The sequence below is a fragment of the Thunnus maccoyii genome, chromosome 21, assembly GCF_910596095.1.
Source record: "Thunnus maccoyii chromosome 21, fThuMac1.1, whole genome shotgun sequence".
In the NCBI taxonomy this organism is placed as follows: Eukaryota; Metazoa; Chordata; class Actinopteri; order Scombriformes; family Scombridae; genus Thunnus; species Thunnus maccoyii.
Window position 1 is genome coordinate 16,351,855 of NC_056553.1, and position 22,426 is coordinate 16,374,280.

The 22,426-nt window shown below is 40.3% G+C and overlaps 2 protein-coding genes across 4 annotated transcripts in view; both read right to left on the minus strand.

Annotated features, from left to right (window-relative positions):
- Positions 1 to 1,596: 1,596 nt before the first annotated feature.
- tnfrsf11a (tumor necrosis factor receptor superfamily, member 11a, NFKB activator) lies at positions 1,597 to 17,254 on the minus strand. The gene is made up of 10 exons (XM_042400064.1): positions 16,945 to 17,254; positions 11,617 to 11,695; positions 11,127 to 11,252; positions 9,689 to 9,835; positions 9,514 to 9,604; positions 8,066 to 8,142; positions 7,785 to 7,892; positions 7,613 to 7,662; positions 6,426 to 7,389; positions 1,597 to 3,145 (listed from the first exon to the last, which is right to left on the minus strand). Exons 1-10 carry the CDS (start codon positions 17,017 to 17,019, stop codon positions 2,862 to 2,864), a joined length of 2,001 nt encoding a protein of 666 aa, XP_042255998.1. The 5' UTR covers positions 17,020 to 17,254; the 3' UTR covers positions 1,597 to 2,861.
- Positions 17,255 to 20,085: 2,831 nt separating this feature from the next.
- Positions 20,086 to 22,426, minus strand: part of relch (RAB11 binding and LisH domain, coiled-coil and HEAT repeat containing) — a 34,748-nt gene continuing 32,407 nt past the window's right edge. For all 3 annotated transcript variants that reach the window (XM_042398878.1, XM_042398877.1, XM_042398876.1), the window contains exon 30: positions 20,086 to 21,485. In XM_042398878.1, coding sequence (XP_042254812.1) covers positions 21,365 to 21,485 — 121 coding nt within the window. In that variant the 3' untranslated portion in view covers positions 20,086 to 21,364. The remainder of the gene's footprint in view (positions 21,486 to 22,426) is intronic.

Below are 22,426 nucleotides of genomic sequence, written 5' to 3' on the forward strand. Positions count from 1 at the left end.
AGACATCCTCATTTTGAGCAAAACTGTGTTGACAATATGAGGCTTTATCCATCTGAGTTAGTCAAATAAAGTGGATATTTTCCACAGTAACAGTCTTTTCAGTATAAAAATCCCCTCTTTGTTTTCTGCTCAGTTGCAGTTGACTAATTTGGACGGCTGAAGCCTCATTTTAGCTTCAAATAAACTTTTAAATGCATGTTTGCACAGAATGAGAACTGCAGATTTTGTCCGCCATCACTCACATTGAAAGCACATTATGAAAGGCTCTCCTCATGGTCAGTATGAACAGGAGGAATGATTACAGCAAAAAAAAAATCATGTGTCAATGGTCATTTGGCTACCTGACTATTGTTTTAGGACAGACTTGACTGTCCTTTAACCTATAAACAGTATTATAAGATTGCAACTGCTGATCAAGGTGTTGCTTAGTCAAATTACTTCATATACCTTTTTGTAGTTTGATCTAAAGCAATTAATCAGATTTATTAACTCATCATATATCTTACTTGCAAGATTTGCAGAAGGAGGAATCACTGTTAGTGAAAACTACCTAATCATATTTAACCGTCTGTGCAGGCGAAATTCAAAACCCGGATCCACAGGTGAGACGACTGTAATTTCAGAATTTCGCCATCGTGGATTTTCTGGTGCTTTCCACAGGAGGGTTTAAGTGATCGCATAGCTATGTTGTGAGACTAATTGGTGATTGGGATGACACTGGCAGTTTATTTGATCCTGTAAAGTGCTGCAATAGAAAAGCTGAACTTGGATCATTACTCAAGAGTGGGGTTCCCCTTCTTTGAGGATCTTTATTCCTTTTATTTGTATAATTTATTTGTGTAATTATGATTCGTTTTTGCATGTGTATGTTTTAAAGAGACCATAAACTAAATTTGGTCAACTTAGGATAGAAAACGTGACCAGCAGTGCCTCACCTGGTCTTGCACTCGTTTTTAAAGAATTTTCCACTTGAAATGTTTCTTATCCTAACATGCAGTTACCACTAGGGTGGACTGTAGCACCACACTGTGGTTTAGGACTTTCTACATGTCTACCGTCAAATGAGAAAATGTTTTCTCACATGAGGAGGCTGAAATCATTTCAATCTACAGTAAGGTCCTGTGTTGGCCAGCTCGCCAGGTCTCATGTAAACCATGTGAAAGCCAGTCATAACTTCCTGTTTTCACAAACAACTTACACACCAATGCGCACACATACACACATTTATAAACATACTGCTGCTGACCCAAACCAGGCCTAAATGAGTGCTGCCAGCTCCTCTCATGTGGTCTCTCTGTGACGCTAGCTCGTCTGACTGCTAGATTCGTTTCTCCTCACAGCTGCTCGCCATCCCTAAGCCTGATGAAAGGCTGCCTGTCTGTCAACGCTGGGACAAAGACAGAGAGGGCTGGCCACATGTGTAATTAGCTCGGCTTCACAAAGATTATAGATCATCTTGAGAAGATAAACGGCTCTTTCATTGTAATTTGTCGATCCCAGAATAGCAAAGTTGACAAGAGAGAAACCACAGAATGCACAATGGCGACTATCTTTGAAAGGATTAGATGCAAAACATTTTTAATTTCAATCAAAATATTCTTTCAGTCATTCATCGCGATAGATTTGATTGATATGTACATAATCATTGTAAGGCTGCATACATTTGGTGAGGTTGTAAATGAACAGTCCCTTTAAACTCCTACAGTGTGCCTGCTGTCAATGGCTCCATTTAACATATCCACACCTCAAATCAAATGAAAGGAAGCACAAAAGGAATATTCATTCTCGCTTCACAAATACATTATGCTTTCTTGTCTTTTGAAATATACTGTATACAAACATTGATCACATATGCAAATTCTGAAATAATACATAAAAAATCTACTATGTAAAATTATTTAAAACAAATTATTATAAACAGTCGGACATTTTACTTTTCTTCATTAAGGCTTGCATGTTAAAACATACTGAAATAAGATCAAACCAGTAACAAAATAGCTTATCAAATGCATAGCATTTTTCTTAGACACAAACTGCACACATGGTGCAGTAGGAAGAGAATTTTTAAAAAGTCTACATACACATAAGCATCGTACCAAAACTGGATGTGTCACTTTGTTGTAACAAAGCTTTCTTTAGACCCTGCACACCAAAAAAAAGGGAAAATTCACTCAGAGAAATGCCAGATATTCATCATTATTTTTGAATAAACTTTGATTCTGCCTCACAAGATTAGCTAGATTAGATAGATTACATTTTCTACCATAAAAATATTTACTTTAATGATATGATTTTTGTGAGGGGAAGCACATTATTTCCACATGGTGGATATTTAGTTTTGTGAGGAAACTCTTCAAATCATCCAAATGTCAAACTCAGAAAGGCAAAAAAACTGGTTGGCCGGGTGTTTTCATACAGGGGAGTGTACAAGTTTTAACCTATCCTATTTAATGATAAAATGTGGGAATGAAAAATGTAGTAACTTCTTTGTATGAGAACCCAGCTGCAATTTCCATGCAAACAGTAAAAACATGACGTTCCTCCAGTCTGAACTCTAGTTCCACATCCAGCTCCCAACAAAATTCCCCATCATTGTCTGGAAAGGAGGGAGTTTCCATTAAAAAATGCCTGCAGCTTTCCACTGGAAAATGAAAAAAGGCACATAGAGATGCTAGAGGCAAGGATCAGTGACTTATGTGGGAAATGGGATGTCTTTGAAGATAAATCAATAATTTCATAAAGAGCTACCAGGTACAGTATAGGGCAACAGAAATCATCAAAGGCCAGTTTTTCAGTGTCTAACTGATGGTTGGGGACTATGGAGATGATCACTGTACTGACATAAAACACAGCCACTGGTTTCACTTTCCATGTGGCCGTTCCTCCATCACTTCTCGGACCAGCAGTGTCTCTTCTTGCAAGGTTCTGTGGGTAATGGAGTCCCCTGGTGACCTCAGGCTACTCTCGAAAAACTGAGCTGTCTCACTGGCTTCTTCCTGGACAGGGCTGCCGAAGGCATCGTCCAGCTCTGCCCCATCGCTGCCGAAAGATGTCTGGCTGACATAGACAACGATAACATCGCTGCTGAAGTTCATCACCTGGCCACTGGAGATGAAGGTGGTGTTGTGGTTCCCAGACACCTGACCTGAACAGAAAGATGTGGGAGGGAGAATGAGAAGAAGATCGTGAGAAATAGGAGAAAAAAAAAACAAGATGGAGGCACAAGTGAAGCAGCAAGATTTATGGACAATGTGCGATAAATGTGGTAGCGTGACAAAACCATTGGTTTGTAGGGGTAATTTATGACAAATTAATGAATATTTCCCTTTGTAGATGCTGTAAGAAATGGCAGTGCAATGACACCTTATTGGGTAATGTATAGAAATATGTATGTATAGATATATATATAGTATGGTTGTGTAAGACACCTTCACATACATAGGCAGATAGAGCTTCCCCTATTCATGACGCAAGTGAAGAAGGGGCTAAATCTTGGCTAACCTCGGATGACAAATGGACAGTGGGTGTAATGACCATGCAGGATGACCACAGAGAGGCCATGGCGACAGGGACCGCCATATCATATCCTTTTTGCCCTTGTTTCAGAGTGCCTAGCACTTTTTAGCGTGAGAAAATCAAGACTTCTGAAAACAAGCCATTTGTTAAAGGTTCAGGGTTTACACACATGGCAGAATAAATGCAGACAAAGTGCTGTTCAACTCTTTATAACTCTGTCCAACAACATGTTTATCCAAAGAGAATTTTCCATGACTTATTTCAACTTCATTTATACCTCTACATTGTGAACCTGCATTCAAAAAACATTTGTATTGATTGACTCATTGTTTTCTTACTGTTCACATAAGGATCAAAGCGAACCAGGTGAGTTAGGAAATCAGTTGTGTGTATCTGTTTATAACCCATCTTTCACCATATTAAGCCTCTGGTTCCTTTTTTATCCAGCCTCCTGTCTGACTTTCCAGCCTACAGAATGAGCAGACCCTCCGTGACTCACAGCTCATGCCTCATCTGTTCACACATACATGCGCACACAAACACACACAGCAGTGAAATGTAAGTAAACACACTCTAGCAGACACTTTTACACATGCACACACACACACACACACACTAACATAGCCCCATAAAGCTGCAGAAACAGACTCACACATTCACACACTCAGAGAGTGTGTCTCTGTGTTCCCCATCTGAGAGCCTTTCCCGGAATACCAGTCTGAGAGGTCTGGCTTGAAAATATGTCATTTCACCACAACTTTGAAAACAAAGCTCTATGGAATCTGCTTGGGTTCCTCTGTTTATCCTTTCTTAATACCAAGCTGATTTTTCTGGATGCCCAACAACAGCAGCAATATCATCTACTGACAGGGGTTTTAAACCAAGGACTAAAATTGAACTCTTGTGGAACATCTCTCCTGTTTAATCTCAAAGACAAACCACACATTTATACAGATCTGCCTAAAATCTTGCTTATTTTATCTGGATGACTGCCAGAACTTGAATACCAGAATAGGTCTGGGTAATTAGCACTCTTTAGGTGCCCCTGACTAAAGGCAGTTAACCCTAAAAACTGCTCTAGCGAGTGACCAACAGGTAAGACTTATGTTTTATCATGTTTTAATTTCCAGGTGGAAAGGAAGCGTTTAAAAACTATGTACACAGGTGAGACCTCTGACCTTTTAATATCATGTGTGGGAAATCCATTTAATCATCTGTCATTACTGCATGATGGGAAATGGTGTTCATTTCATGCCAGCAAGCGTGTAATTAAAGTACCCAGTCATCAGTGAGAGTCCAAAAAAGTCTTCACAAGTTTGTGTGTGTGTGTGTTTTTGTTGGGTGGGCAGGGTTATAAAAGTATTACTCAAGCTGCACACATCTTGCTCCAATTAAAGCTGTGGTCACTTTGCGCAACCCTATGGAACTCTGGGTAAACAGGAGCATTGTACATGGCATAGTTCACACTGACACACACACAACAGTGTATGTTAGAGTGTGGTTCTAGTGGTTCACTAACTCATCAAACACACACATATCCTATTCCTGCTCTCTGTGTGGTCCCCCCAAATTTGGGGTCCAACTATCAATACTGGCGTTCATAAAACATATTTCTTGGTACACTGGCGTTGATAAAACATATTTCCTGGAAACAATCACACAAACCTCTTATTCTTATGCTGAAACCAATCCTCTTGTCTTGTCTTCAGTATGTTCACCTAATAATACCCCAGACTGAGCTAACCACTGTCCTGCGCAGACTGCTCTAATAATACAGCTTTTAAACTAACCATAACCACTCGGTGTTTGAGGCACAATGCATAAATATGTTTCTCTGAGATTTTTCTCTTTGGCAGCATTGTAAAGGCCTCAGTGAGAACAATACAAGTTCAACCATGTGACAGTAAAACTTTCCATTAAAACCGACTAAAATTTCATTCTGTTATTCTTGGTGGATTGTTCCACTTATTCTGCGGGAACAGAACACTGCTAGTGTATCAAATCATGTATGGGTATGATTCTGTGGCAATAAAGTGGTGACTGCCTACTCAAACACAGAATAAAGAATCCACCTGGCAAACACAACTGTGGTCCCACAGTCTTTGTAATGAGCTATTATCCCCAAAGCACACAACCACTGTGCATACAGTTTTCATTGACAATAAAATGAGTAGTCATAGCAAAAATATCCAGCTCCATAGCATCTTTGTACTGCCCCAGGAGAGCTAAAAATAGCTTGTGTTTCTGGGAAGCTACGAGATGTATGGAAGCCCATTTCTGCCATGGAAAAAATGGATAAGAAGTTTGGTAATAATAAAAGTAAAAACATGAATGGTAATAGTCAGTGAAAATGAGATACAAAGTCAGAATAACAAGGTTGACTATCCAATTCAAAAATATGTAATTATAAGTAAAACTTGATTTTTAAGTGAAAATAATTAAATAGTAAGTCATTTAGACTTTGTAAGTCACAATTACTAACTTAGAATTATTAGAAAATAAATAAAAATGGACTTTTAAGTCCAAATTATGACATATGAAGTCATGATTTTGAGATGGTAAGTAAGAATTATAAGATACTAAGTTAAAAGTATTACTTACTAAAATTATAAGAAAGTAAGTCGTAATTGTTAGATTACAAGTCAAGTATTAACTCACTTATTTTGACCCGCTAACTCAGAATTTTGACTTACTCTAATAATTCTAGTGAAAGATTTTTACAAAGAATCTCTGTCTTTTGATGTAACAAGTCATAATTTTAAATTAGTATATATAATTTTGACTTGAGTAATCACGAGTATTTCTATTTTTGTCATTCCTAATATATCATTAATATTTGTCCTTTTTTGGCAGAAATGGGCTTCCATACTGGGCTACATGGGTTTTGAAGTTTTTACATTTTCACCTACCTGAGGTAAGAGTTGGTTCTGCCAGCTGGCTCTGGAGGCTCTCAGGTGAGCACTCCAGCTCTGAGTCCCCTGATGAGAGCTTGTTTCCTCTGCTGTCTCCCCAGGAAAGTCCCTGGCCTTGCTCCTGGCTGGAGGCCTCAGGGGGCTTGTCCAGGTAGAGATCTCCGACAGATGAGGATGTCATCAAAGGGCTAACTGAGGTCATCGCGGAGGCTGCACTGGGGCTGCTATTCTCTGTGGAGGTGGAGTCTGTGCTTGCCAGTCTATATAATTCCTCCTGTTTTACCAGTGACCTGTCTTTCGGGTGAGGTTTGAACTCTGGCCTCGCCTGAGCTTGGGACAACGGCAGGCAGAGTTCAGGATGTGGGCTGGCTGGTGGGATTACAGAGGTGGTGTGGAGGAAAGGAGGAGACAGAGAGACCAGAGATGCAGCGCTTGTCTCACTCTTGAACAGAATAACCTTTTCTTGGTCCCTGCCACGCGTTTTTCCACTGTTGTCTGCCCTTTCACTCTCACTTTTTTCCTCTTTCCCCCTCTCATCTCCATCCAGCCCTCCACAGAAGCAGATTCTGGGAGTCCCATGGCTGACAGCCTGACTACAGTCCTCATTCTCTCCTACTTCCAGTGGCTCACGTACCGGAATGACACACAGACAAGAACCTGCCAACAGCGGAGACACACTCACAACTTCCTCTTCTTCAGACACCTCCTCAGGTTCCCCGGACCCTTCGCTGTGTTCCTCCATCACTGTCTTTCCTTTTGTCCCTTCTTCTTTCACTGTTAGGGGCAGTGACACCTTCACATCGGTAACAGTGGTGGGGTAGGTGCATGGGGGCTCATCAGCAGGGTTTTGGGGGGCTTGACAGATGAGTTTGGTTGTCTCACATGGTGTGCATTTGGTATTTCCTGGGCCTCCTCCTATTCCTCCTGCCACTCCGCTGTGGTAAAGAGGGGCCAAGGTCTCCTAAAGCATTAAAAAAGCATTGTAAGCAGGTGTTACTTGCATGAATGCATGAATAGTAAAAAATATATGATTATTACAATCCATGTAGTAAGAGACACAAGTGCTTTATTTGTTTCTAATTCTTCCATTTGGTCATATATTTCATAAACAATCTAATATGTAGGTGAGATTATGTGCAAAATTTCTGTGTGTCCATGGCTTTTCAACTGAAATTTCATCTTACCTGCTGTATCCTTGTCCTCTTCAGATTCTGAACACAGGAGCGCAGATTTACTGGACAAAAAAACAACATTTTGTACCTTAATACTGGTTAAAATGCAGGAGCAGCAATCTTAATCAGAACAATAATGAAAGCTAAGGGAGGACTTTAAGATTAGTACAGGGCTGTAACCTACCAGAGAGTAACTTCAGTTTATCCTTGTAGCAGAAGAGGAGCAGGATGAGGAGGCAGAGAACAGTGATGACTGACAGCAATGAAACTAGAACCCAGGAGGGTGCTGCACCTGAAAGACAGACAAGTTCAGAGCTTGCTTTTCTATTCTGCATCTACTGTCAGTCATAAAAGTCTGCCAAAGATATACTACATCTGTCAGGTATTCTCATGTAGTTGTTATATACAGTATGCATTAAATTGGCATGATCATGATATTCTGTAATAAATGCATCCATGTCTTACCAGAGACAGGTGGTCCACACACTGCATCAGCCTGAGCGCTGCCTGGCCGTGTCTCACTCCTGCCCTCAGCCTTACAACTGGGAGAGAAGATGAAATACACACAAAATTAGGTAATCCTAATTAATATAAAAAGAAAGAATTTACAATATGCTACAGGTTTAAATTTCAAATAGAAAAGAATGAAATGAGATGTACAAAATATTAACCAGGAGTAGAACAGTATATGCAGTGTGCAATAATAATAATAATAATAATAATAATAATAATAATAATAATAATAATAATAATAATAATAATAATAATAATATAAGTTGCATTAATGTAACGTGCCATATTAGATCAGAGGTTAGAGATGTGAAAGTATAAGATTATGGGGTTTTTACATCAACATAACATGTAATGTCAATGGGTGGGATAGAGTCTGTGTCAGTGGGGGTCCCGGGCCTTGTTGATGACGCTGGCTGCAGATGGGAAGAAACTGTTCTCTTGGCATAAGGTTTTGGTCTTGACAGACCTCAGCTTCTTGTTTGTTTGATTGTTTCAACAAGTTTATGTCCAGGGTGGGAGGGGTCGGCCATGATCTTTCCTGCTTGCCTCCATGTCCTGGAGGCGTGCAGGTCTTGGAGGGATGGCAGATTGCAACTGATCACCTTTTCGGCTGAGCGAATGATATACTGCAGTCTACCCTTGTCCTTGGCAGTTGCAGCAGCGTACCAGATGGTGATGGAGGAGGTGAGGATGGACTCAATGAAGGTGGTGTAGAAGTGCACCATCATTGACTTTAGCAGGTTGAACTTTTTCAGCTGCCGCAGGAAGTACATCAACCACTGAGTCTTCTTGGTGAGGCCGCTGATGTTCTGCTCCCACTTTAGGTCCTGGCTGATGATGGTTCCCAGGAAGCGGAAGGACTCCATGGTGTCAACTGGGGAGTCACACAGGGTGATGGAGGGCGGGTGGGGCTGTGGTCCTTCTGATATTCACAACCACCTCCACTGTCTTTAGAGTGTTGAGTTCCAAGTTTTGTCCGCAACAAGTCACCGGATGGTCAGTTTCCCACCTGAAGGCGGTTTCATCACCACTAGAGATGAGCCCAATGAGGCCAGTAAAGAGGAATACTTGTACATGTGGGTTTTTTTTCCCTCTATATTTTACCAGCCAGTGTACCAGCCTTTACAGCTGGCCACATGTGTGGTAATGGTGGAGAGAAAGAGAAGGACGGATGGGGAAGAAAACAAAATCCTCCCTCTGTCTCTCCACCGTCATTCGTCATTACAGACCCAGCCAGCAGTGAAAGCTGGTGTCTGGTCCAGGGTTCCAGGGAAGTGGTGTGCACATTACTCATAACAGCTGGCAGGTGGTGAGTACACCTACCCCACTGCATTTTCCCCTCACAATGTCAAAATATTCCAGGCGAAAAAGTGTGTGTATGAGCATGTGTGTGCACTTACTTAGTCCACTGTTTGCATTGTTCAGCACTGCTGTCAGCAGAGAAGAAGCCTTTCTTACATGGAACACAAATCTTCCTTCCGTTAGTTGACTCTGGAATTAAAAAGATAGATTGTGTCATGTCTCTGTAATTGCTTGATTTATGTCTGTTATTAGAGATACAGATTAATGTCTTACCAGGGTCCAACTCAAGTCCAAATCCAGCACTGCAGGAGGGTATCTCCTCACAGTACTCGCAGTTGATGGGATGGCACTGTAAGGTAGTTTTGCAGCGACATGGCTCCTCTGCCTCAAGGTTTTCAGGCCTTGGCATGAAGCCCTTACCTGGAGGGCAAATAAGGTAGTATTTTAGTGAAAATTATGACAGGCTTCTTTTTTGGCTGTACTGGCCACAGACCAGCCCCATAACCCCCACCAGCCCTAGCCTGTCACTGACTGACTCATTGAGTGATGAGGTTACACCATTGGTCGGCCGGCCCAGTGTTGAAAATGAATTGGCACAAACAGTTTTAATTACATCCTCAGGGGCCATTTACAGTGGAGCCCCAACCGCAACCCAGAAATAAGTTTTAAAAACACACATTTACTGACCAAAGTGTTACAGTACAGCCCCATTGTACGTGACACATCCACGACACATACGGAGGCTCCGACACTGACAGGAGCACCAATCCACTGATATCAATTTTACCAATCTGCACGGCGGCTAGGAGCTAGTTAGCATGGCTAGCATTGTTAACATAGCCATGTCGTGCTGTGTGTAGCCCATAGACTGTATATTAATAAGGTGTTTCTGATTTAATAGCTGTGCTCAGATATAAAGTCACAAAGCTGACTGATAACCTAGCATGCTAATGCATATGGATGAGACCATATGTTTACATGCATCCACAGATAGAAACAGATGAAAGAGCATGGGGAGTTAACAGATAATTAGAATAGTTATAATTAAATAAGCTCTCTTTCAAATCAAACATCCCGGGATATGAGTGGAAAGTATTGTTATTGCAACTGCATTCATAACCTTTTTTTTTGTCAATGTCAGCCATTCATAACATTGCTTAACCATGTCATGTGATATGCTACTTCAGTACACTTTAACAACAAATATTACTGGGACCACTACAAAAAATTACAGATGAACATTTAATATCCAGGATTTCGCATTATAGACACTACCAATGACTATCCCCATGACAAACTGGCCACAGTTTTGCACATTGACCATACACAGTCCAGCCATATACAAGGTTTTGACCAAGTCTTGTATTATGTCACAGTTTGTGGGATTGACTTTGTTACAAGGATTTAGAGATAACTGATAATAACACACATTGATGCAATTTCACTTTCACAAGTCCATTCAGAGGACACTTTCCTAGGTAAAAATTGATTTTGAGCTCACCTCATCAAAATCATTTACAGAAACAACTGCATTTTTCCTGCAGATCAATACAAAAAGTGAACATTATAGCCATTTCTGAGGTTGTAGTTTATTGCTGTACTGGTATTTAATGGGTGTACTGGGACATTTGTATAGTAAAGGCATATGTAGCAAAGCCCTTTAATGGTCTTTCAAGATTTTGACATCCTTGTGCCAGCTGCAGATACTAACCCGGATCACAGAACTTCTGCTGAAGACAGCGCATCTCTTGAGTCCAGCCAGGCTGGTATTCACCAGGGAGACATTTAATACACCGAGTGTGGTTGGAACCATTGCAGTCAGAATACACACGGAAGCCTAAGAAAAAAACAAAAAAAGACACAGAGGGAGGGTAGAGAATAAAGATGGATTTAACAACCCGTATATCACAGTAGCCACTAAAAACCTAACTGAAGAAGAGAAAAGAGGAAGGAAATAGAGGCTTTTTACTCTTTCAAAGTGGTGGCTCATTCTAGTGGGTCAAATGTTACTGCAGATTGTGTGTGCAGAAAATGTTCCATTTATGAACATCCTTCCTCTTTTAATTAAGGATCTTTGTGAATGGAAATCTATTTCTATGCTATGCTGAATCCATATTGAGTAAACTAGACATTCAATATTCTCACACTACTTTCTTGTGTCATACTTAAATTCCTGTGTATGTATGTGTGTGTGTTATTACCTGGTTTACACCTATTGCAGCATCTGGAGCCTTTTAAGTACTGTTTCTCGTCACATTGGACAGATCTGGAGACTCCGTTCTAAAAGATATTAAGACACAACATTAGTTAAGCTTTGTATATGACAGGGAAACAGGAAGAATTTTTTTCTTATATCCTTATACAACATATATACAACATATATATATATAACAACATATATTTAAAGAAAATATGAGTTAAAAAACAAGATCTGTCATATTTTCTAAAGTTGATGAAATCATCATGATTTGCTTAATCAGAAACATCAATTTTCCTGTCAGTGCTTCATGGTTTCCTCAGTGTAGGCCATACTTTACAGTGCCCATCTTTCTCCTTCTTCAGATCATCTTTTAAATCTACACATGATATTTTGAGATGGTGGTGAGTAATGAGAGGAAGAGGATGGTTAAAACATTTCCAAGACATGCCCAGGAATTCTTTCCACACTCTCAGAAGCACCTGACCACAGCGCTGTGCACCCTCCAAACCAGCAAACCAAACTCTAATAGTATCCAGTTACATAAGGAGAACCAACTGGAATTAAATGCAATCAAATCCAGTTGGCTTCGACTTAACAAACACGTCTTGGCTGCAAATGGTCTCCTGATCCCCACTCTTGTGCCATTTAAAGATAATTACTAGCTTTTGGAAAGATGACCTGTTGGTTAACCTGCCCATTAAACTAAGTGATGAGAAAAAAAGTCCTGTGGCAGCCGTTAAGCTAAATAGTAATGTTATTCTTAAAAGGTCAGGCTTAACTATATGTTTCCTGTTGTCATTCAACAGTGTGTGCTATTGCATTAGCAGGGAGGGAGCTCTTGTTACAAGAGACAGGGAAGTGAACAGTGTTAGATCAATCCATGTTTTAAACAATAAATGGAAATTCAAGAAAGGGGCCACAAAGGTAAAACATGTGGACAGACACATACTGTACACACCCTCCAGCCACCCTAACTTAGGGGCTTGCCACATTGCTGAATTAGAGAATCTGGCTGTTATGACAAAAACGATGCCAAAGCCACAGCATCTATATATAAATGTAAAAAAATACAACCTATAGGCCTGACTGCACTCTGACCTTGGACCAACCTCCTTCTTTTACTTCTTCAGCCCTTCTGCAAGCTCCTTCTTCCAATGAGTTTACACACTTAATCACTCATATCCTATAATTTGTATTGTATAGAAATACTGGCTCTGGAGAGTTCTAGTCCTGTACAAAGCCAGTCAAGTGAAGACTGACAAATCCATCCTCCTGCCTTGCCCACAGGCAACAGTAAGAAATAAATTCTGTATAGAGTTCAGAGCTTCCAAATTGAGTACAGTCTCTTCATCTTGCAGTTCGATATCATTTACTTTGGGCATTATACCCATGCAGTCCATTGTTGTAAATATGATATGTTACATAATTGATTCCTCATTTAAAGACTTATGTATCCCCAGGTTTTCCTGCCACTGAATGGGCTTCACTGGCATATAAAGCTGCCAACCCTGTTAAAACAATTGCTTCTTGATCACAGCTGAGCAAACTGTGCTTTGGAAGACCGTGAGATACCACTGAAAGCACTGGAACAAGCTTGTTTTCATCAAATTCCATTCTTACCATAGTTGAAGTTTTAGTTTAGTTAAAACCTCGATACATAATTGCTTCCAGGAGGCACTTGTTTTTCATAGCACCAAATTGAACATTTAAAAATACACCAATATTATCAATTTCGATCAAAAATAATGGTGGTAAAGAACATTGGCTTTACATAACAACATCTCCTCCTCTCCCTCTTGTTATTTCTCTACCTCTCTTTCTTATACCTCCGTTTTAAACTCTGTTTAGTCTCAGTGTCTGTCCTGCCTCAGGCAACAACAGCACAACATGAACACTGGCGTGTTTAATTACCTCGACTCAACTTCTCACACATCAGCCAGTCTTTGTTTTATAATCTAACCGAAGGGATAATGATGCACAGTGCTCATAGCTCGCACCGCAGCACTAATGAGGACCATGTGCTGCAGGAGACAGAAGTGACAGAAGTAGGAAAGGTTCCCATGCTAAGAGGCCCGTGTCTTTAGATAGATAGATAGATAGATAGATAGATAGATACATACATACATACATACATACATACATACATACATACATACAGATGTGGAGGCACAGCTATAAGAGTGGTGGTCAATCTCCACAAGTAGGACAGAGGGCACAGGAAGCCAAAAGAATGCTGGGAATTGTATTTTTGTTACCGCCACATCTAAACATTGGCTTTGAGTTATGCGAGGTAGTACGTTTTGACTCACTAAATATATATGTAAGACGAAAAGAGCTGATCCACCCTATATGATTATAGGTTATCATAAAGTTCAAGATAGAACATCCAACCTCAAAGCTAACTAAGCTAAGTTATGTATATGAATATGTGTGTGTGTATGTGGGTGTGTCATTTTGTGGGGACTCTCCTCCCTTATGGGGACAAAAAGTAAGTCCCCTTAACGTAAATCATTAATTTTAGGGTGAAGACTTGGTTTGAAGTTAATGTAGGTTTAGGGTTATGTTAAGGTTAGGGTTAGGGTTAGGCATGCGGCGGTCATGGTTAAGGTTAGGGTTAGGGTTAGGTTTAGTCTCCAGGAAATGAATGTGAGTCAACGTAACATCCTCTGAAGTGATGGAAACAACTCTGTGTGTGTGTGTGTGTGTGTGTGTGTGTGTGTGTGTGTGTGTGTGTGTATGTGTGTGTGTGTGTGTGTGTGTGTGTGTGTGTGTGTGTGTGTGTGTATGTGTGCCCAACAGAAACTGTAAAAATATATTTTGGCTCTTTTGTTTATCTTTTTAAAAACCTTTAGCAGTTATGTGATCCTATCAAACAGGAGTGAGACGCAGTGCATTCCATCTACTGTCAGGGTACCAGAGAATTTGCATAACGGTAATTGGCTCCAAGCCAAGAGAAGCACAGTGTGGCTTTTTGGCCTCTAGGGGTTTCAGGGATCCATGATAAGGTGCTGTAAAAGCATATTGCACAACAATTGAATCTTTGTATAATGTTTGCACCTGTGATTGTTTTTTTTTGAAAGCCATAAAAACAAATCCTTTGAAGTGCTACCTGCACAAATCATGGTTTTTACTTGTGTTAAATGATTTTTTTTTTTTCCCATAATCTCATACCCCTGATAAATAATTTCAGAACCTTTGAACAATATGAGCCTTTTGTTTGCAGTTTCTTACAAACTGGCTGTAATTCCTTGCTACCTTGTTAATAAAAATGAGTATCAAGTAACTGTTACTGTAGTTTTTCCTGGGAAAAATCCTCTGGTGCACAAGAACTAGAATATTTCGTAATTGCATTAGGAAGGTGACTTCCTTGGAATATAAAAAAAGAGCTGGACAGTTACACAGAACAATGATACTGACCAGGAGAGATCACACACTCTGAATAAAAAGTTCAAGTCAACCATAATCAGTGTTAATAGTCTCAATGGAACTAGACAGAGCTTAATCTGATGATGTTAGAGGCATATTAAAAGTATTAAGGCAATTGTAAATTATCCTCCTTTCCGAACACAAAGCTCTATTGTCATTACAAGGGATGCAACATCTATCAAGTGAATGTCTGTTGTCTGCACCATTAAATCAAGTTTGGATCTGCAGGCCTGAGGCAATACAGTGTTATTGCTCAAGCTGAGTTAGACATAACACTGATTACCGATGCTGTGGTGGGTGGATGGACTGACGGATGGATGGAGCTACAGGAGGAAGAGCATGAAGAAGATGACGGATGTGAAGGAGGCTAATTGGTTCAGATGAATAGTCGGGAAAGAGGTAGTATGCTTTATAGTTGAATGAGTGTGTACATACAGGGATGAATACATGGATGGATAAAGAAGCTGGTTGATAAAAACAGGAGGCACATGGATAAGCAAGTAAATTAATCCAACAAAGCTCAGCTCACACATGATATATTGACTTTTAAATCTCTCAACATCTTGAAGTAATCTTGTGTTGCTCAATTTCAAACAGACAGTTTGAAATAAATTTCGAATGATTTGGACGAAGTGGTTGAAAACCAAGAAAATGAAGGGGAATTCTTCAGGGATACTGTGAGTCAGTAATGGCAAGAGCATGGTGAGAACAAACCAAAGCCAAAGGTTTGCAGTGTCACCTTAAAACGTAGATGAAAAATATCTCTTCATCTCCACACACTGACTAGTTTTCCGGGCATCGTTTCTTTGTTTGCTCACTCTTGTTGCCACTATTTGGAAAAAAAAGTAACTTGTTGGACAGCATGGGCAAGATGCAGTGCCCTCCCAAGCATTATCTCTTGCAACACTATTTTGGTGAAGCAGAGAAAGAAAAACAAAGAGAGCGTCTGTTCCAGTCAAGTCATAACGATGCTGTCTTACAGTAATGCAGGCAAACAGGCAGTGATAGATCACTGGTGCCCAGAAGTCCCACCACTACAACCACATCTTATAAACTACTCCACCTGGACAGAGTTAGCTCCTTGGACTAAACAACAACATGGACAACAACATATCATGGGCCATTCACTTATTTCTCCCTCAAATTTAACTGTGGCAGAGGATCAGCTGAGACATTACATAGAATCAGGACTAAATGGGAACCCTAAAAATCCCAAGCATAACAAAATCACAGAGCTATAACATTAAAAAAAAAAAAATTTAAATTTAAATGATAGAGCTCTGTATGCTACATACAACATGATTAATACACCTATACAATCAAATGCCTGCAGCATTTAAAGGTATAAAACCTTTACACCCTGCCCCCTTTCTTTTTAGTGGCCCCTGCACTTCATTTTGAAAACCTCTCCTCTGGCAGAGCTAATGAGGTTCCTGATGAGCCATTTGGCCCGCGCCGATCCCCTCTGGACCGGGAGAGAATGCTTGGTGGAGGGAGAAGAACATCCAGCCGCCAGCGGCGTTTTTGCGGTCAGAACAGGAGAGGTGGACTTGATCCAAACACAACTGTTTCCAGTCAGTGTCCGTGCGTAAAAATCCAACCCCTCCTCCCCCCCGCTTCTCACTCTATCCAGTTTATACAAATAATCAGATCTGATGACACATATTCTGGTTTGTTGTTACATATCTCCTTGCCCATCATCTCAAGAAAAACAAATCGTCATCTGTATTTTTGCGTATTTTTGTCTCATTCTAACTAAATATGACAGCGTTTTAAAAGTAGCGCAGAGGAGACAGAGCATACAATAAAGTAATTATCAATTCTTTTGGTTGTTATATACACTCAATAATTGTGTTATTAGTGCAAAACTCTTAACTTTAACAGCAGAAACATCTTTTTTTACCTGTGCGTAAAAGGTGACAAGGACGCATGTTATCCAGCCTCGGAATATCCAACTCGTGGAAAAGTTCAGTCTCATCTTTGCTGGTTAATGAAGACCACCTCTTCGACAAAGTTTTCTTTCACGGTCAAAAAAGCAAATATCCGATTTCCCAGATTCCTCTTGAAACGTCCTCACAGTGAATCACTTCTTTTTCTTGTGTGCGTAAATGTGGCCGAGCCTCCACATCGATTCACAGGGCATTCTTGCGCCTTTATACCCGGTAAGGCAGCTGCGGTTTCCACCTCTCCTCTCCTCTCCTCTCTTCCTTCTGCTGTCCCCCACGCTTTGTGGAAGGTGCTGCGTGCAACAGCTTGTAAAAACTGACTGACTGGCTTAAGGGAGGGAGGGAACTCCTCCCACATTGTCATATGTAAAGACAAAAGTTCATCCCTTTCTCTCCCTCCTGGTTCTATGCACTAATCTGCTATGATGCACAGTAAGATTATACCGGTAATATGAGCTATATACACTGGAATTATAAATGTGCTGTCATTACATGTTTCTGTGATAGTCTGCTCAAAACACAGATGTGCCTGCACATCCATTCTGAGTTCAGTTTGCCAACAAGATATGTGACCTCATACTCAATTTATAATAAAATTCAGGTATTACCCTATAAACTGTAGGCAAAACATGTGGTCACTTTCATAGATTTCACTTCCTACATTTGCCATTCATCATGGGAGTGAGTAGGCCAGTTCCAGCATAGTTCCTGGAGCGTGGGCTCTGCTGGAACAGCCATGACCATATCTACAGTCTACAGAAGTCATTTATTTAAAAGCATTAGTGACTGCCTCCAGGAAATAGTTGTTCTCTGCTCTTAGGGAAGGGTGTGAGAAAAAAAAAACAAAACACTGGTTATATGTCCCTCTGAATTTGCATGAAAGATTGGGCCCAGCCTACTCTGGCGAGCCAAGAGAGGGAAGGTTTGACAGAGTGGAGAATATGTTCTCTTCAAGGTGACAGTTATGCAAATATTAAATTGCATGGGAATGGATAAGGCTAAGGGGTGTTTCGGCACAAGAGAGGCGAAGAGGGAAAAAAAGATGCAAAGAAATTTGATCCTTGAAAAGAGATAAACACATCTACTTTAAAACAATTATTCAGATATTTGTTTTAGTGGTGAGCACACATTGTTACAGTTTCTGAAGTAATGACATTCCAGATGTTTTCAGAAACATGAGCATACAAATTATCCTGCAAATGCATAACAATGTATGACCGAGATTCAACTCATCCTCTGATCATCACCACAATGAATGGAAGTGGATAAATACAAGACTCTTAATAAGCTGTTTAACAGAGGGGAAAGAGGAAGTAAAACAAGGATTTTAAGCTGAGCCAGTGAAGGTAATGGGTTTTGTCCTCCCTCTCCCCTTCTTCCCGTAAAAACATGCTGAGAGAAGCTGTTTTGTGGTGGGGCCTCTGCTGCTTGCACAGTAGCAATTAAAGAGTCAGATTGGACTCTTTTACTGTAGCAATCAGAAACCTCAGCTTGACTCTGAATATTCACACCAAGGTCACTCCCTAACAACCAAACTAAAGTGCACACATAAAGACATCCCTGTTAGACCCCCACTTCAAACACAGAAGTTATGATGCAGCTTGTTTTGATGTATAAAAATGTAAATCCACTGCAGGCGGACACCACGCTGGTTTACAAGCATCACACTTCAAATAACCTGGTTCCGAGCAAAGACCGTGTACCTCTGTAATCATGTGGGTCGTGCTGCTTAGCATCACTTACAAGTCAAAGTTCACGAAGGAAGAGTACTCCAAACAGCTCATATAAACAAAAATGCACACATACACAGGATATAGGCCTGCTGAATGGTTCCCATTAATGTAAGACACACTCATTCCACAGAAGAAAACAGCCACAGTCTGTTGTGGTACTATAATTTTGGAAGGAAGCTTCGAGGGTTAGGCACCGTCTCTCTTGAACACACTGAAAAAGACACAGGGTAGAAAAACATGCACTTGGCCCTCGCATACACGCAGAACGGAGTGGAATAATAACATTAAATCTTAGCCACCATGTTCCGGTGGTTTTAGGATTGGATCTGCATTGCTTCTGCTTTCTTTGGAAACAGATGTGATCTGTGAGTCACCCAAGTCCCTCTTGTGAGTAAGAGCTGCCGGCTGACGCCATTTCTACACTAATAAAAAGCCAAACGAGCGTTCTTGAACACACACATGCAAATAAACACACAGAAAATACTGGATCACACATGCAGATGTGCATGCAGGTACACATATTTGCATGGCCACACACAGGCTTGGATAGCAGAGGGCTGTTTGGACACAAAGAACAAGTATCCACTTTGAACGCAAATCATGTACGAGGCATGTGGCTCTGCACACATATCTACACACACACGGACCCACGCAGGCACACCCACAAAGAAACGAGACACAAACACACGCACACAATGCTGCCATGCCACCCAGTTACGCCCCTGCTGCGTATCAATTATTTGTCCACCTGCAGAGTTATCAGTGATGATGGTTGAATATTAGCCTGAATATGCAAATTATGTTCTTTATCAAGGGTGTTAGTTAACTCATGTAATGTTCAACCATAAAATGAGCATGACTCCACAGGCCTGCTTAACCTATTTCTATTTTAAACACAAATCAATGTACTAGATTCCACTACAGGTCAATCAGAACTGTGCAAAATGTGATAATACTGAAGTTTTAACCACATTTTCTGTTTATTTACTTGCTTTTTCTTGTCACTAAAAGATAGATTGTGCTGTTAAAATCTAACTTCTTTGGCAGAGAATCCTTGTCTCGTTTTGATGATTTAAATCGATTGAGAGACAGTGTAATGTTGATGACACATCTGAGCTTTTATTTCTAGATTTATTTGGGGTAAGTTGTTGGGAATGTCCCATACCATGGACTTTGGTTTGTTGTGTTAAGCAGACAATAGCTCACATCAAAGAGTTGGACGTGAGGGGCAGGGACAGCAGAGGCATGTGTTTGTCTGTGAAATGACTTTGTTTTACTACCTCCAACACCTGTCGACACTTAACCATAATCAGAACTCTGGAGGCTTTCCATTCATCGCATACACATACACCAAGAAACGTTCAATGAGGCGTCCAGAGAAGTACATTTAATTACACAACTGATCTCCATCTTTTATTACACCATGACACCAAATTCAAATATACATAATGAGTACCATCCTCTTCAGTTCAGTGTATGATACAGTTATTTACTGTTTGTCTTAGAGCATATCCAAAAAAAACAAAAAAAACAAAACGAGAACCAAATACCCACTTTAGAAATTAAAAAAACAGTACAATTATCAGAGACACTGCAACACAGAGAGACAAGATGCAACGGACAAGAGAGGGAATAATTATGATCAGTGTTCTCTTCAACTTCACATTGCCAAAATGAATAAACAAAAAAGAAATTCATAAACAGTAGTGATAATGTTCAATGTGTATAAGACTGAATTAAAACAAAAACAAACAAATAGTAAAGTGAAGTGCAAATTTCTTTGGAAGTTGGAATAAAGTATGTTTCTTCTTCATTAAGACATAAATAAGTTATAAAATAGAAGCTATCAAAACAGAAACCAGACAGACCTTGAAGAAATAAAGGCAAGACATTTTTTTTTTTTTATAGCTTCAAGTAGGCGATACTTCTGAGCCATACAGACACACTGTACAGAGGCATTCTGAGAGCTGTTTTGTGGTTCAAACCTTCAGTATAATTTCACTCAGACATGCAAGTTAATGCAAACTTTCCTAGAACCCTTTGCTCCAAAATGACGCCCATTAAAAATCCTAAATGAAATCCAGCAGGCCGTGCTCAGAGTTTTCTTTCCAAGACACGAGTGAAGCTCTTCTCTCAAACGTGTTTTGCACTTAAAATTAAATGAAATTCGGTGAAACTTTGAAGTCCAGAAATGTCCAGGAAACGCGTCCCTTTTAAATCACTTTGGGTGAATCTCAATACTGTTCGGTTTCTTCCTCTTGCTCTCTCTCCTCTTTCTGAAATGAAACGTTAACGACACTGATTCATAAAAGCAAATCCCTAGTCCTCGACGAGGCTTTCGTCACGATTAAGAATTAAGGAGAGGGTATGAGCAGAGTGGAAAACCTCAGCTTTCACTGCAAAAAACATTGCTGCTCTTTAAATAGCAGGTGGTCCCGCTGTATTGGATGTTTGATATCAAGTCATGACAAAACTGTCAGCAAACCTTCATCTCTTTAACATGAATAAACAATACACTCGATTTTCATCTATGTTAAGCTGAATCAATGCTTTTTCCAGTAAAAATGAAATGCTCCCAAAGACGGCGCGGGGTCGTCAGTTACTGTAGATGTACAGCGGTCGATCGAGTCAGTGTGTTGCAGCATCACTTCTTTCTCTGGAAGACGTTGGCCAGCATGGCGCCCGAGGTGGTTAGCTGACCCATCTTGCTCAGGAACTTGGTCTTGGCATCCTCACCCACCAAACTGGATGCAATGGACATGGATCTATAGAAAAAAAAACACGACAAAAACAGGCTGAATTTAAAGAAGTAACAAGGTTAAGCTCTTTTAACATCTACGGAGTGAAGGACAGCCATAAATAAAAGCACCATAGTATGAAAAAAGATCCTCAATAAGGGGGAATATATAAAGATTTAGGTTATTTTAGCCAACAATCTCTCTATCGCCCACTTCTTATCACCCATTATCTGTTGACAAGCTTCAGACAGCCTTTACTCCACTTCAGAAGGGAAATGCTGTTTGCCCTCCTGATTTTTACAGTCTAACGGCTCCATCAGTTCCTCTTTTGAGATAGCGAGGAGTCAGACTGAGACAACGGAGCCGTTACTGCCTTCTGCCAAGCTGCTATATTGCTCAACAGAAGGACAAACAACATGTCTCAGCGCAGGCGGCAATCTAAAATCAATGAATTTCGGGAGTTCAGACTCCGTGTGCATGATCACATGTCTCCTAGATCATTTCTAGCGTGCGAGAGCCGCTGAGGAATTTGTTAGAAGAATGTTTAATGGCACGAAGGAGACGGAAGGGAGGGAGGAAACCTTTTCCGAAGAGATGTGTATGAGCATTAAAAAGTGAGATTTAAAAGACTGGAGCACAAGTTATGTGACGCAAGTTCAAAAGGTCATTAAGTTGATGTTGAGCAACAAATATCAGGGTTTGGGTAATATTTCATACCAGGAAGTATCTAACCAATTAAATGAGGCTTGAAACTTTGGGGGGAAAAAAATCTACATTCCTCAAGGTCAAAACTTCTTAAAAGATACACGCTATAAAAATAAAGATCCATCTCATCCATTATAGTGAGAGAAGCTGAGGAAAGACTTGACAGACCAAAATGAAAGAGGAACAAAAAAATCTCTCGGCACAAACACAGAGATTTTAACCTCGAGAGTTTAATGGAGGGTTTTGGGGAACACACCCACAAT

Excerpts from the sequence above, each read along its gene's own strand:
- tnfrsf11a (XM_042400064.1), bottom strand. The coding sequence starts at position 17,019 with ATGAGACTGAACTTTTCCACGAGTTGGATATTCCGAGGCTGGATAACA. Across the intron at positions 7,893-8,065 it reads GTGTGGACCACCTGTCTCTG|GTGCAGCACCCTCCTGGGTT; the intron begins GTAAGACATGGA and ends TCTGTCTTTCAG. Across the intron at positions 7,663-7,784 it reads TAAACTGAAGTTACTCTCTG|TAAATCTGCGCTCCTGTGTT; the intron begins GTAGGTTACAGC and ends TTTTTTGTCCAG.